Source organism: Pyxicephalus adspersus, chromosome 1 (genome assembly GCF_032062135.1).
Source record: "Pyxicephalus adspersus chromosome 1, UCB_Pads_2.0, whole genome shotgun sequence".
Lineage (NCBI taxonomy): Eukaryota > Metazoa > Chordata > Amphibia > Anura > Pyxicephalidae > Pyxicephalus > Pyxicephalus adspersus.
This window is the reverse complement of record NC_092858.1, coordinates 58,988,525-59,001,241: the sequence shown is the minus strand read 5'-3', so window position 1 is coordinate 59,001,241 and position 12,717 is coordinate 58,988,525. Positions and strand designations below refer to the sequence as shown.

The 12,717-nt window shown below is 36.2% G+C and overlaps 1 protein-coding gene and 1 pseudogene across 1 annotated transcript in view; both read left to right on the top strand.

The window, feature by feature from the left end:
- Positions 1-9,439, top strand: part of DCT (dopachrome tautomerase) — a 12,558-nt gene extending 3,119 nt beyond the window's left edge. The window contains exons 2-8 of the mRNA XM_072411051.1: positions 3,207-3,506; positions 4,371-4,471; positions 5,274-5,440; positions 6,114-6,293; positions 6,410-6,545; positions 7,050-7,251; positions 8,357-9,439. Coding sequence (XP_072267152.1) covers positions 3,207-3,506; positions 4,371-4,471; positions 5,274-5,440; positions 6,114-6,293; positions 6,410-6,545; positions 7,050-7,251; positions 8,357-8,538 — 1,268 coding nt within the window. The 3' untranslated portion in view covers positions 8,539-9,439. The remainder of the gene's footprint in view (positions 1-3,206; positions 3,507-4,370; positions 4,472-5,273; positions 5,441-6,113; positions 6,294-6,409; positions 6,546-7,049; positions 7,252-8,356) is intronic.
- Positions 9,440-11,471: 2,032 nt separating this feature from the next.
- On the top strand, positions 11,472-11,572 carry LOC140321949 (U6 spliceosomal RNA; annotated as a pseudogene).
- Positions 11,573-12,717: the final 1,145 nt, after the last annotated feature.

Below are 12,717 nucleotides of genomic sequence, written 5' to 3'. Positions count from 1 at the left end.
CAAGTCTACAATTTAAAAAAAAAATTTCATGAAAAACAGTGGATCACTTTTGGTACAGAAATCTGGACCTCAGTGTAACGCTTAGGTGGTTAAGCAGGGTTAATTCCTTTAATTATTAACCTGATGTATTTGCTATAGGAGTCAATAGAAATGCAATAAAAAGCATGTCAACTTATCACCCTGCATTGATGTGCCATCTATAGTGTGCATAAAAAAGCTCTGGGCGAGATATTGTCAATGATTTCTAATATTAACAAACAGGATTTATATAGCGCCAACATATTACACAGCGCTGTACATTAAATAGGGGTTTCAAATGACAGACTAATACAGACAGTCATACAGGAGAAGAGGACCCTGCCCCGAAGAGCTTACAATCTAGTAGATGGGGGAATTTGCACACAATAGGAGGGGGATATGTAGTGGTGGGAAGTAGTGATGGTTTCAAAAGACTGAAGAAGATGGGTAGGCAAGTTTGAAAAATTGGGTTTTGAGTGCTCTTTTAAATGAGCAGAAAGTAGGAGCAAGCCGAATAGGACGAGGAAGACCATTCCAGAGAGTTGGAGCAGCTCTAGAGAAGTCTTGTATCCGTGCGTTTGATGAGGTTGAGTGAGGAAGTCATTAGTAGGTTATTGGAGGAGCGGAGAGAGCGGCTGGGGGAGTACTTTATTACCAGATCAGAAATGTAAGTGGGACAATAACTGTGTAGGGATTTGAAGGCAAAGCACAGAAGATGAATTTGATTCTAAGGTGAAATGGAAGCCCGTGTAGAGATCTGCAAAGAGAGGCAGCGGAAGAGGAGCGGTGGGAAGGATGGATGAGTCTGGCTGCAGCATTCATGATAGATTGATTCAATGGAAAACACATTGGGCAGTAAATACACCAAAATGCAAATGTATGAATGAGTCTGCCTGTAGTTGGATCTGGGGATCTCCCTCTAAGTTTAGTTCCTATTGTCCTCTGTGCTGTTTTCCTTTTTTTTTTTTTTTTTTTTTTTTTTTTTTTTTTTTTTTTATCCAATATGTCTGTAGCTGCTGTTTTAAGATTTTCAAATGGACATTAGCGTATGGAAGAAAACAACCTAGAGCTCTGACATGTGCTTGTGACTTTTTCCCTACAGAAAATCCATTGGGATGTATTTTATATACAAGATTAATAAAAATGTCCAGCTCTGTACCGTTTTGGTAGTTCTATGCACTACCACTAAAATAAGATGCCTTGTTCTCGGTGTGATTGCACAGCATCAATTTCCATGTAAAATACATTTTCCAGTCAGTTAAACACAAATGGTTTTTGTTTTTCTTTTAATTAGTTATCAAATGACAGTGATTTAGTTGTAACCCCGTGTTACTAGGAGCGGGTAAATTGATTTGACACCAAACTATTAAATTTGCCATGCTGCTTGAGCCCAATTCTGCAATCTTAGATGGATGGCACAATGTGTTTACACAAACTGTTCTCAACAGATGCTTCATTAAAGAGATGTTCCCTGGACCATCTCCACCACAGTGGCCCATGAAAGCTCGCATTCTAGCAGAATGTTCATGGTTACATTTTGAAAAGTCACTCTTAATGCTGAACCTAACGAGCCGTTTTTTGTGACGCATCCTCAAGACATGACATTTATCTGAAACTTGTATTCTTTGTTCAGTTCACTGGTTCCTAATCGGTATCGCCTAGGTTTTTGATAGAGACAATCTCCACAAGCCCTTTGCAGGAAAAATATTACATACCTTTTTGTGACACACAAAGCTTGGTTAAGACCGGAGGAATATCTCTGGAAAAACCAAGCCCCATGGCAAAACTTGGGACCCCCAGTCCTTCTAATTGTCACAGGTGGCCCCACGTATGTCAACCTGCAGATAACATTGCAGTATAATATTTACTTTAGTTTGTTGTAATCTTACCTGCACTACACGTGTTTTATTTTTTTATTTTTTATTTTACCAATTTCTTTGTTGCCTGTTATGATCATGTAACCATAAAGAAAGTCTTTTGGGTTATCTGTGTATTCTTTTAATATGGGATACAGTTTGCGCAGAAAAACCTGCTAAAGAATCGGGGAAATACTTCTATCAGTCAGCTTCAGTGCGCAGGTGAAGAGGTACCAGGAAAATGTGCTTTTTATTCCATTTAGGATGATTTAGGTGTCGTTATCTCTTAGATTGTAATCTCTTCTGGCCAGGGTCCTTTCCTCTCATTGTATGTGTCATCATTTGCAACTCCTATTTACCATACAGTAATGAAAATGTTTTATAAATACAGTTTAATGATATTTGTCATGCAAAACCATTTGTTGTATTGCTAGCTGTGCAGTTGGCAACAAACAGCCCAATGGTGACCTACCAATAAATTTGTTAATGTGTGCTTTAAAAGTTGATTAGGTGGTTGAAACTGCTATAAACCACACAATTTTTACTGTTGATACAGCTTTCGGGGGGGGGGGGGGGTTGTCATACATGCAGCTATAAAGTGTCCCTCTTGCCAATTTACAAAGGTAGGTATGTGGATGTCTCCTGGCTTGTATGTCATAATATGAGAATGTGGAGATGTGCCATTAGGACATGTGACTGATCTTTTATTTTCTGTTTGGGATCTTAGTTTTTCACCAGTGTGTTCACCCCTCCTTACAAGCAGCATGGCAGAATTCATTGACCAATCGTTATTTTCTCGGATATATTCAGGAATTGAATACCATGAAAATCTATTTCTTTTATTTATGTGGCATAACGTTTAAAATGATGTGCCTAAATTATAATGAGAGGAGTTCACAACATTTTGATGTGCAATTATTGTTTCACTGACCAAAATCTATAGAGTGTGGCTGGTCCAGTCTATTAAAATAGATTCCACATTAGGAGGGTGGAGTGATCATTATAGCACATTTCACTGAATACGCTATAATTGTTTTTCTGCTTGTTTGCTCAGCTAGTATCTTGAAAAGTATTGATGTGTTCATTACTGAGGCAAAGACGAATGGCTAGTTCCTTGGATGGTAAAAGATGTCCATAGTCATTATTGTACGAAACATTTCATCACACCACTATCACATGAAATGTATAAAATACTGGGGAAAATAGTCATGCAACAGTCAATGAATGCTTTGCACGTCTTAAATGTTTCTGTATGTTTATGCTATATATGGACCTGGCATTTGTTCTTGACATTGTGTTTACTTAACCAATAAACCTTGTATATCCTTACAGGAAACTTTGCTGGTTATAATTGTGGAGAATGCAAATTTGGGTGGACAGGATCTAACTGTGATCAAAGGAAACCACCAGTTGTACGGAAAAGTATCCATTCCTTAACCCCACAGGAGAGAGCCCAATTCCTGGATGCACTGGATCGTTCTAAGGACACCATTCATCCTGAATACGTGATTGCTACCCAGCACTGGCTTGGGCTTCTTGGGCCTAATGGAACTGATCCACAAGTATCCAACACCAGCATCTATAACTTCTTTGTCTGGCTTCATTACTACTCAGTCCGGGACACGCTGTTGGGTATATATTTTCTTTAAAAATGCAACATAATAATTTCAAAAAAATGTTTGTATAGATGTGTTTGAAGAGATTTATAGTCCTTCACAATCCTCTATATAAAAATTTTAAAAAGTGTTACGTATAACCATTGTCTAGAAAAACAAAGTATCCTAAGAGATCTTTGTGCCAATAACTTGCATAGAATTGCCTGTTTATTATATAACCTTACCTACAGACATTGACCATTCAAGTGTGTGGGTTTTTTTTTTTTTTTGAACATATGCAGTAAACAGCATGAATTGCATTCACCAGATGCTCATCTAATGTGATCAATGACTATCGTGCTATGAATGAGCTGGGGACACATTAATCGTGCCAAGGTCCTATACATTCAAATGGTGTCCTTGTGCTTGGATACAGAGAATAATCCTCAATAGTATTTCAGTTATTCTCGTAGCAACCCATATTGCTGAAAGATGAAAATGGGGGGTACTTTTTATATCCTATAGAACGTAATTTTAAATGATTTCTGCAATTGAAACAATTACAATATTTTTATTCTTACAAAATGTAATTTACCCAGATCAATATCTTTCTGTTCAGTTATCCACAGGCTAATAAAATGCAGTAGACCTGAAACTGTACCTTACAGCATCATTACTCTGCCTCACTAGGCTAATCATAATAGGTTCTGTTAAATGACTGTGTTGACATTCAATTAATCAATTGATTGTCCTATAGAAAATGTTGCTTCATGCTCATTAATCCTTGTACCGAGCTCTCTGGAGCAGCAATGAACAACGTTATGAACATAATTCTGTCTTGGAGCAGACCCTAAAACTCCTCGGATAATCTATGTTTTTTTTTTTTTTTTTCTTATTCCAGGTCCAGGGCGTCCATTCAAAGCTATTGATTTGTCACACAAGGGTCCTGCATTTGTTACTTGGCATCGATACCACTTGTTGTGGCTGGAGAGAGATTTACAGGTAATGTGATCATAAACTGTTATTAACAAAGATGGTTAGGTCAAACATGGCTAGTTTTTTTTTTTTTTTTTTTTTTTATTTTACCTCCTTATATTTTCTTATTGGGCTAACTACCAGAACTGCAGCATGCTGGTGACCCTATGATTTTAATGAACTTGCTATAGTCAACACCCCCTTCCTATTAATTGAACAACTGCTATTACCATTTAGCAGCTAAGACTGGGACTTAATATAACTTTTGCTAGATAGGCTGTGATTTAGCCCCCCTCTGGAGATTTAGTAGGAAGTAACTTTCCAATCTGAGGAATATCCCCTACTAAACAATTCTCCGTAACAATTGTCCCCATTAAAAGGTCACCTCTCTATTCCTGTTCTAGTGGCTGTTTAAAATGTTGCATCAGACACACAGTAAAGCCTGACAATCTAACCCTTTACTCCTCCATCTATGTCAAGATTAATTGGACACAAGCTCACACAGGAACATCTAGAACCATTGTTTGCAAATCGTGTGTGAATATAGAGGGTAAAAAAAAAATATGAAGACAGTTCCTCCCACTTGCAAAAAATTGGCAAACAGATAATCACAAAAGTACCCTTAAAAAGTCTCTACATACCTAAAGCCCCTATGACTACTACCAGAATGTTTTGACCTTGTATAACCTCCAGATTCTATCAACTATGTATACATTACTAATTCTACTGATTATGTATTTATATAAAACCATACATGCAGTGTACAGGATGTATGAAAATTCAGAAGTATGCCGGTAGTGCAAATCTTGGTTTGCTTTTTTTATTACAGAAAATGCTTGGAAATGACTCCTTTGCTTTACCATATTGGAATTTTGCAACTGGCAAGAATGAGTGTGATGTCTGTACAGATGAACTGTTTGGGGCACCCAGACCAGATGACCCCAATTTATTAAGTCTTGGTTCAAGGTTTTCACGTTGGGAAATAGTGTGTGACAGGTAATGTCAATCATATGGTTCTTACTATAAAGACTAAAAATAATAAAAAGGAAAAGCATGATGGGGGAAATGGAGACCAAAGTATGTTCTTGATAGTTGTCAAAAATGGGTCAAAGCAAGGTGTTGCCCTTCTCTTGACTTCTATGTTGTGGAAAAGAGTGTGAGGGAGGTACATTTCTGGGGCAACCTTCATTTAATACATGTATTAAATTGAAGTTGTCTACAATTGTTCTTTTTATTAGTCATTTTGAAACTTTATATGAAGCTTATGGAATGATTGTTTCTGTAACTGGTACAAAATCATATTCAATCTCATCTGCTAATGTGTCCGTTCAGAAAAGGGTGGGTCTTGGGGTATATCTATCTCAGGTGCCATATTGCTTGGTCATGGACTTGCGCTTGAAATACACAAATTGATAAACTAAGATTGGTCACACACTAAATGTTGGCAGTATCCTCACTTCTCATAGTTTTTATATCCAAGAGGCAAATTCAAAAAAGGGTTCTGTTTCCCCATTGTAATATATATCCAAATTGCTAGGACTAACAGACAAATTCAGACTTTTTTCCATTGTATGTACAACATGTTTTGGGCTTAAGGTCTACTCTAATTTTCTATGATTTTAAATACATTTTTGGATGTTAAATTTATTTTTCTTATTTCAAACCCTAGTCTGGAGGAGTACAATCGTCTTGTTACACTGTGCAATGGAACTAATGAAGGTCTTATTCGTCGGACCCCAATAGACAGATCTGGTGGACGGCTTCCAAATATGGAGGATGTACGGAAATGCCTTTCCCTTTCAGAATTTGACAATCCTCCTTACTATACAAATTCTACTTTTAGTTTCAGGTATGTTTTGTGAGCATTTTTCGAAGTACTTAAAAACATGTTTTGTAAAAATGTAATGTTTCAAAATGTTTATATATATATATATATATATATATATATTTTTTTTTTTAATACAGAAACGCACTTGAAGGCTTTGAAGATCCTGATGGAACATTGGAACTTCCTGTAATGAATCTCCATAATCTAGTCCATGAATTCCTAAACGGAACTAGTGCCTTGTCCCACTCTGCAGCTAATGATCCCATCTTTGTGGTATTATATTCTTTCTTTGAAGTGTTACAAATGTGTTATTGTAATTATTTGCATACACTAGCTACATATGCAAATATAGGGATTTCTATTCTAAACCAGTAGAAAAATCTAAAAGTTAGAGTTGTTAAATAGCAATAGATACCGGTACTTTAGCATTCATGTTTTGACTGAAGTTGAAATGATTTGAGTAATATCGTCATCGTATTCACATGTGCTGTATAGCACACAGATATTCACATCAATCCTTGTCCAGAACATGTCCTTACAACAGGTAAAAAAGCACCACTTTTTGGAGTAAACTTGGTAAACAGTCGATCACATTACAGAAAGTGTGTTGTGTTAATCAAGCCTCTAATCTACACAGATTAATGACTTGTCTATTTTATCCTAAAGACCCCCTATCTAGTGGATGTTCAACAGTGGGTGGTGGGGGTTCTTATGCTGCTTTATTTGTTAAATATTGCATGTTAAATACATGACTTGCAATGTGTTCAAACTTTGCAGGTTCTGCATTCTTTCACTGATGCGATTTTTGATGAATGGATGAGACGTTTTAAGCCTTCTGATGCAGTGTGGCCCCAAGAACTGGCACCAATAGGACACAACCGCCTGTACAACATGGTGCCTTTCTTTCCCCCAGTAACCAATGATGCACTGTTCCTTCCTGCCGAAGAATTGGGCTATACATATGAAATTGAGTTACCAGGTATTATGATGTATTCATGTAATACTGACATGACTGTGTTTTACAGAGTCCATTATAGTCATGTGTTTGTACAGAAAATATTTATGTACCTACCTACTGGAAACCTGTTTAAAACAATTGCTTGTTGCCTGGCAGCTTGACAAGTTTATATTTTTACTTTTCTAAAAAAAAAAAAAAAAAAACTAGTATGAGCATTACAAATCAGAATATTCAGCATCTTTTGTCTCAGAATGCACTGCCATTGGAAGCTGTTGGATTAGTTTGACAGTTAGGGGTTAGTAAATTTAGAATAGAAGGTTTGATAAGGCAACCTTTTCAAATTTTTGGACATGGGCATGTTTCTCTTGATTCATGAACAGCAAGAGTTTTTTTTTTTTTTCTCTAGGTTTAAATTCTCAGTTTACCATGAAGAGTCAACATTGTCTATTATCAATCTCAGTCTGGAAAAGACAGTGCACCTCAAAAATTTTCTTGTAATAAATACTCCAGGAAAGGTGGCCAAGAAAGCAACATCTGTCTTTAAAACAAGTGAAGTAAAAAAAAAAGTGATCACCATATAGCAGAATGGGTTCTCCTATTGCCATTCCATGATGTAATTTACATTTTTAAAGCAGAACCAAGTGGCTGTAGCTGGGATAAAATGTTCAGATTGCTTAAAAAGGCTAGGACAAGGTGGATTTGTGATAGTTTGTGGAACTTCACTTTGTTACTAGTGATGAGACTCAGATCTTGGTTACACATTAGTGGAAGTATAATTAATACTATGCATCATTTACAGTTTATTTTTTTGTAAATGTTAGTTTGAGGTGACTTTTTTCATTTTGCTAGTCTTTAGAAAATACAATCCATGTATCAAATTGTAGATACTGCTCTGACACCAGTTGATTTTCAGCACCCACACTTGTTTGCTACTATATAGTGCAGGTGATGGATCCACACCCTGCACCATCATACCCCATGAAATGTATATTCCAAACAGTAATACTAGTGCAAACTTTTTTTTTATATATGTGAGGAGAAATTGTCAAGCCTTTGTGCATTTAATTATCTAATTAAGCAGGTTTTTTTACAGAAAATGCTTATTATCTTTTCCATTCCTCCCCAGCTTCTGATTCAGACAGTCGGGCAGCAGGCATCCTTGTGGCATCCACAGTTGGAGGAGCACTTCTTGCCCTACTTGTGGTTCTACTTCTCCTTGTTCTCTTCACACACAGAAAACGGCGACAAGGCTTTGAACCACTAATGAATGCAAAATACCAAACTACAAAATACACAGAAGATGCCTAAAAAAACAGTCATCATACTCTAATTCTACCAACACACTGTATCATGGTGTTTTATTTACAAAGTATATAATATTGGCCTATACGGAGAACCTTGGCCCTATTTAAAGTGAACTTTATGTAAATAAAGTGGGAGTTCACTAAGCTATGTGAATTGTTCTTTGGTTATTATTCACTTTACTAGGTGAACAGTGTATAAATATTCTGTAGAGTTCTAAAAACTAATTGTAGGAACAATAACTTTAACTTATGTATTTTAGAACTATTCTTATGTAAATTAATTTTCATCTCGTTTACATTTTAAGCTAGTAGTAACACTTCTTCCTCAGTAATAGTTACTTAGAGTGCAGTTATCTTATGTTTAAAATATTATGAATATCGCTATAAAGTATTTAAACTGCCAGTATTACTAGCCAATGTACTTGAATATCTAGTGGTCTGACAAGCAGGTCAGCCTTAATCAAATCTGCCTAGTGGAAAGAGAAAATGCAAAATTTGCTGTAGTCTACCGGCAAATTGTGTAGTTGGCCCACAAACTGGTTTGCAAGGTGGGCAAAATATAACACTTGAGCATTATTTTTAGTTGTTAGTGATTTACTTGTACAACTACTTTAGCTAACAGATTGGTCATGTTTTTGCTTGACCATTGCTGGCAAGATAAAATGTGAAATTTTGCAGTATGAAATAAAGTATGGGTCTGCAAAAAAGTGTGCTAGATTTGTAGTAGGATGTATGTAAAACTTAACTATTTACTCAAATACTAAAACAAATCTAATTTACTACTTTTCCCCAATACTTGTGGAAGCTGCATAAGAAAAGGTTAGCAAAGTCTGGTGAACCTAACTTGTTAAAGCTGAACTTTGGAAATAAAAGTTTGTATTACGATGCAAACCTTCTAGACTGCATGTCTGTTTGCTCTTTTTATTCTCACTGAAACACATGAAGAAAAAAAATGGAAGAATGATCAATACCTATATTTTCCTTTGTGGATGTGTCTCCATGGCTCCTTAACTGGATATTTAGGTTAAGAGATCCTATGCAGTTCTAGAGGCATGTTGTCAAAGAAAAAATAACCCTTAGATGGTTCTTATTTCATTCCTTTTCTTTTATTTATTTTTTTTCCTCTGTCTTATACATCTGGTGGGAAGGTGATCTTTTACAGTTGAAATAGTTGCCTAATTTTTGTTATGAATGGAAGACAAACTGGTTAAAGCCTTTCCCATGCCATCCTCTTGTTTGTAATGTATGTCTTCAGTTCTCCCAAAGCATAATCTGGATAATTCTATTTACAAAGGTTTTCATGGCATTAGATCTGAGGCTGTGCAATAACATTTTAGCGATTGGCCGGATTTAGAATACAATGTGGAGACAATTCTTGTAGACCCTGGGCAAAACTGCTCAGGGACTGGAAGGGTCCCTCAAAACTAAAGATAAAACTCACTTAGAGGCCTTCTTGACAAACAAAAACATGTAGAGATAGGAGGCCATTGCTAGCTGTTTGTCTAATTCAGCTGAGAAAGTGTGAAGGTGATGGACCCGTGTTAAAAAAGTTCAAAGGCTTGATATGTAAATTTGGTATTTATTTTTCCATCTTGAGTTCTCAAACCACGTATTTATGGTAGAATACGATTAAGCAAGATAAACAGACTTCAAGCTCCCCATTATGATGCCTTTAGGTTCAGACAAAGAGGGCTGCGATGGGGATTGTGGAACTGAAAGTATAATTTTGGAATTTGGCATCTGCAACTAAATACCTCAGTCTTGGAGGAAAAACCTTAGCCATCTGTGTCAGAAAGGAAGAACAGTGAAAATAGAAATTTTAAAATTGATTTCTTATTGGTCTAAGAAACAAAAAATGTAGTTAGATGGTCCTGAGGCCTTCATTACAAACATTAGGAAGTTTGGGGTCTGACTGTAGCCAGCCTCCTTGGACACTACCACAAGAGGAAGATCCACCACATAAGTGAGATATACAAAAAGCCAAAGGCAAGTTCAGAAATGGTGCAAAAGGAACTCCCAAGATCAAAACTCATCATGGTCCTAATTGCACCATCCATTGCTTTTTGAATGACCGTGGGCTCGGTGGAACAAGATGTTTCAGAAGTATTGAAATAATAAAAAAAAATACTGGAGTTTTGCAAAATCGATGTTGCGTGAATCCCAATGCGTCTAGAACATTGTCCTTAAAACAGATGGCACAAGACAAACTTTGTTGTCACGTCAGCTCTTGTCCAGATAAAAACAATCATTTATTTTTAAATAGAAGGCTTGATTTATGTTTTGGAGGTGCTGTCTGGCACAAGGGGACATTCTGAGACATTTTGGGATGCCAGAGGTCCTATTTTAGTTAAATACCCCCCATATGCTTCTTTTCATTTTGTGTTATTGGAAATAGCCTGTTGAATTAAAACTCTAAAGCAAAGTCTGAATAAGGAATACACAACTATGTAAAAGTTCAAATTTTTCAAAGAAAAGGGTATGAGCAAATTTGTCCAGGTTTGTACATTGTTGTGAATGTACTGTGAGTAATGTTCAGCACTTTGTAAAATGTTGGCGCTATAGATAAATACAGTTTAATAATAATGTGTGATTGCGGTATGGTTATTTGGCAGTGTCATATAAGACACACTGGTGAGGGGAAAAGAATACAGATTTAAAGGGTTTTTTTTTTTGTGCCCTTCTTCAGTTTTAAAACAAATGGAATATTAGAGGTGTGGGGTCTTTTCTGTGCCTAGACTTAAAGTGGACTTTTTTTTTTTTTTTTTTTTAGGAATTATAAAAGCTATAATTATAAATTGTATTTCCTGGGTGAGACTTCCCTTATCAAAGTATTTATAATTCTTCTATAATTCTACCTTCTGCATCACCAACATGAAAGAGGCATATGTGTATTAAAGTCCCTGGGTCAAATTAAAAGCAAGAAAACAAGTTCTTGCTGTCCCCACTTCACCAGAATATATACTAAAATTGAAACTATACAGAGGAGGTTAGCATGATGCAAAGTTGACATGCAAATATGAGAAGTATTCCATGTTTGTTTGTTTTTTTTAATATCTAATGTAAACTTGTAATTTAAAAAAAATGAAATAAATTGGTCATTTTTGGTGTAATAACACAAGGTAACGTAATTAAATGGATTTACCAAATGATGGTCTAGAGCCCTACAAGGCATTGTCACCAACTCTGATATGTAATTGGTTACAATTTCTTAAATTTGGAATGTTCAAATATTAGCCAAATCTGTTTTTATAGTGATTATACAGTAACTGATATAAGAGGAGCAGATACAGCATTAGATTATAATGCGCTGATTGCTTTTTAATAAATGTATACTGCATAGTGTTTTATTAGCTGCTTTTCAGGGAACTACTGATCCAATGTTATTAATAATTGAATGCAATGAGATTGAAATGTTTGTTCACACATATAGAAACTTTTGAATGGTTGTCAGCTGCCACCTGGTGGTTAATGGAGAACATGATGTATTCATAATGACTCAAATGATTGACATGTAAATTACTAGGGAATCAAGGACATTCATTTTGGTCTAAAAGTTAGAAGTGCAGTGTCAGGATATTACTACAAATCTGAATGTAAAAACACCACAACTATACTATTGTATAATGTGGTAAGCATTGTGGTAACACATTTTATTTACACAAGGTTTACCTGTCAGCCTTTTTTTTTTCATTCACCACTCAGCACATAGCAGTATAAGCATTGTCAGCAAGTGCAGGCATTTTATAGAGCTGTCTTTATTATGCATCATACATCACTGTACAGACCTCTGCAGTGATGGGGATACAATGTACAGCATAGTGTGCAGTGGTTAGAGGCCCACAGTCCATCAGTCAGAAATTTGTACAGCACAGGATACAAAGTGGTCATATAAGTTAAAGCAGAACTAACATTCCACTTCTAGGGTCATTAATGCAGAAATGGACAGATAATGCCCCTTGTACAATAATCCTTTCTGCCTACCACATGCTAGGTATGACTGAACTAGAGCACACCTGTGCTGGAATTACATTATACCAGCCCACCCAATCAAGATGGCCAAAGATCGTCCTAATGAGGAGAACAAAGAAGGTGTCTGCGCCCAGTGAGACCATGGGGACAGGTAAGTATAGTGGCTTTAGTACCACTTTAAATCCCTTACACTTGTGGTCTGCGGGTCCAATTC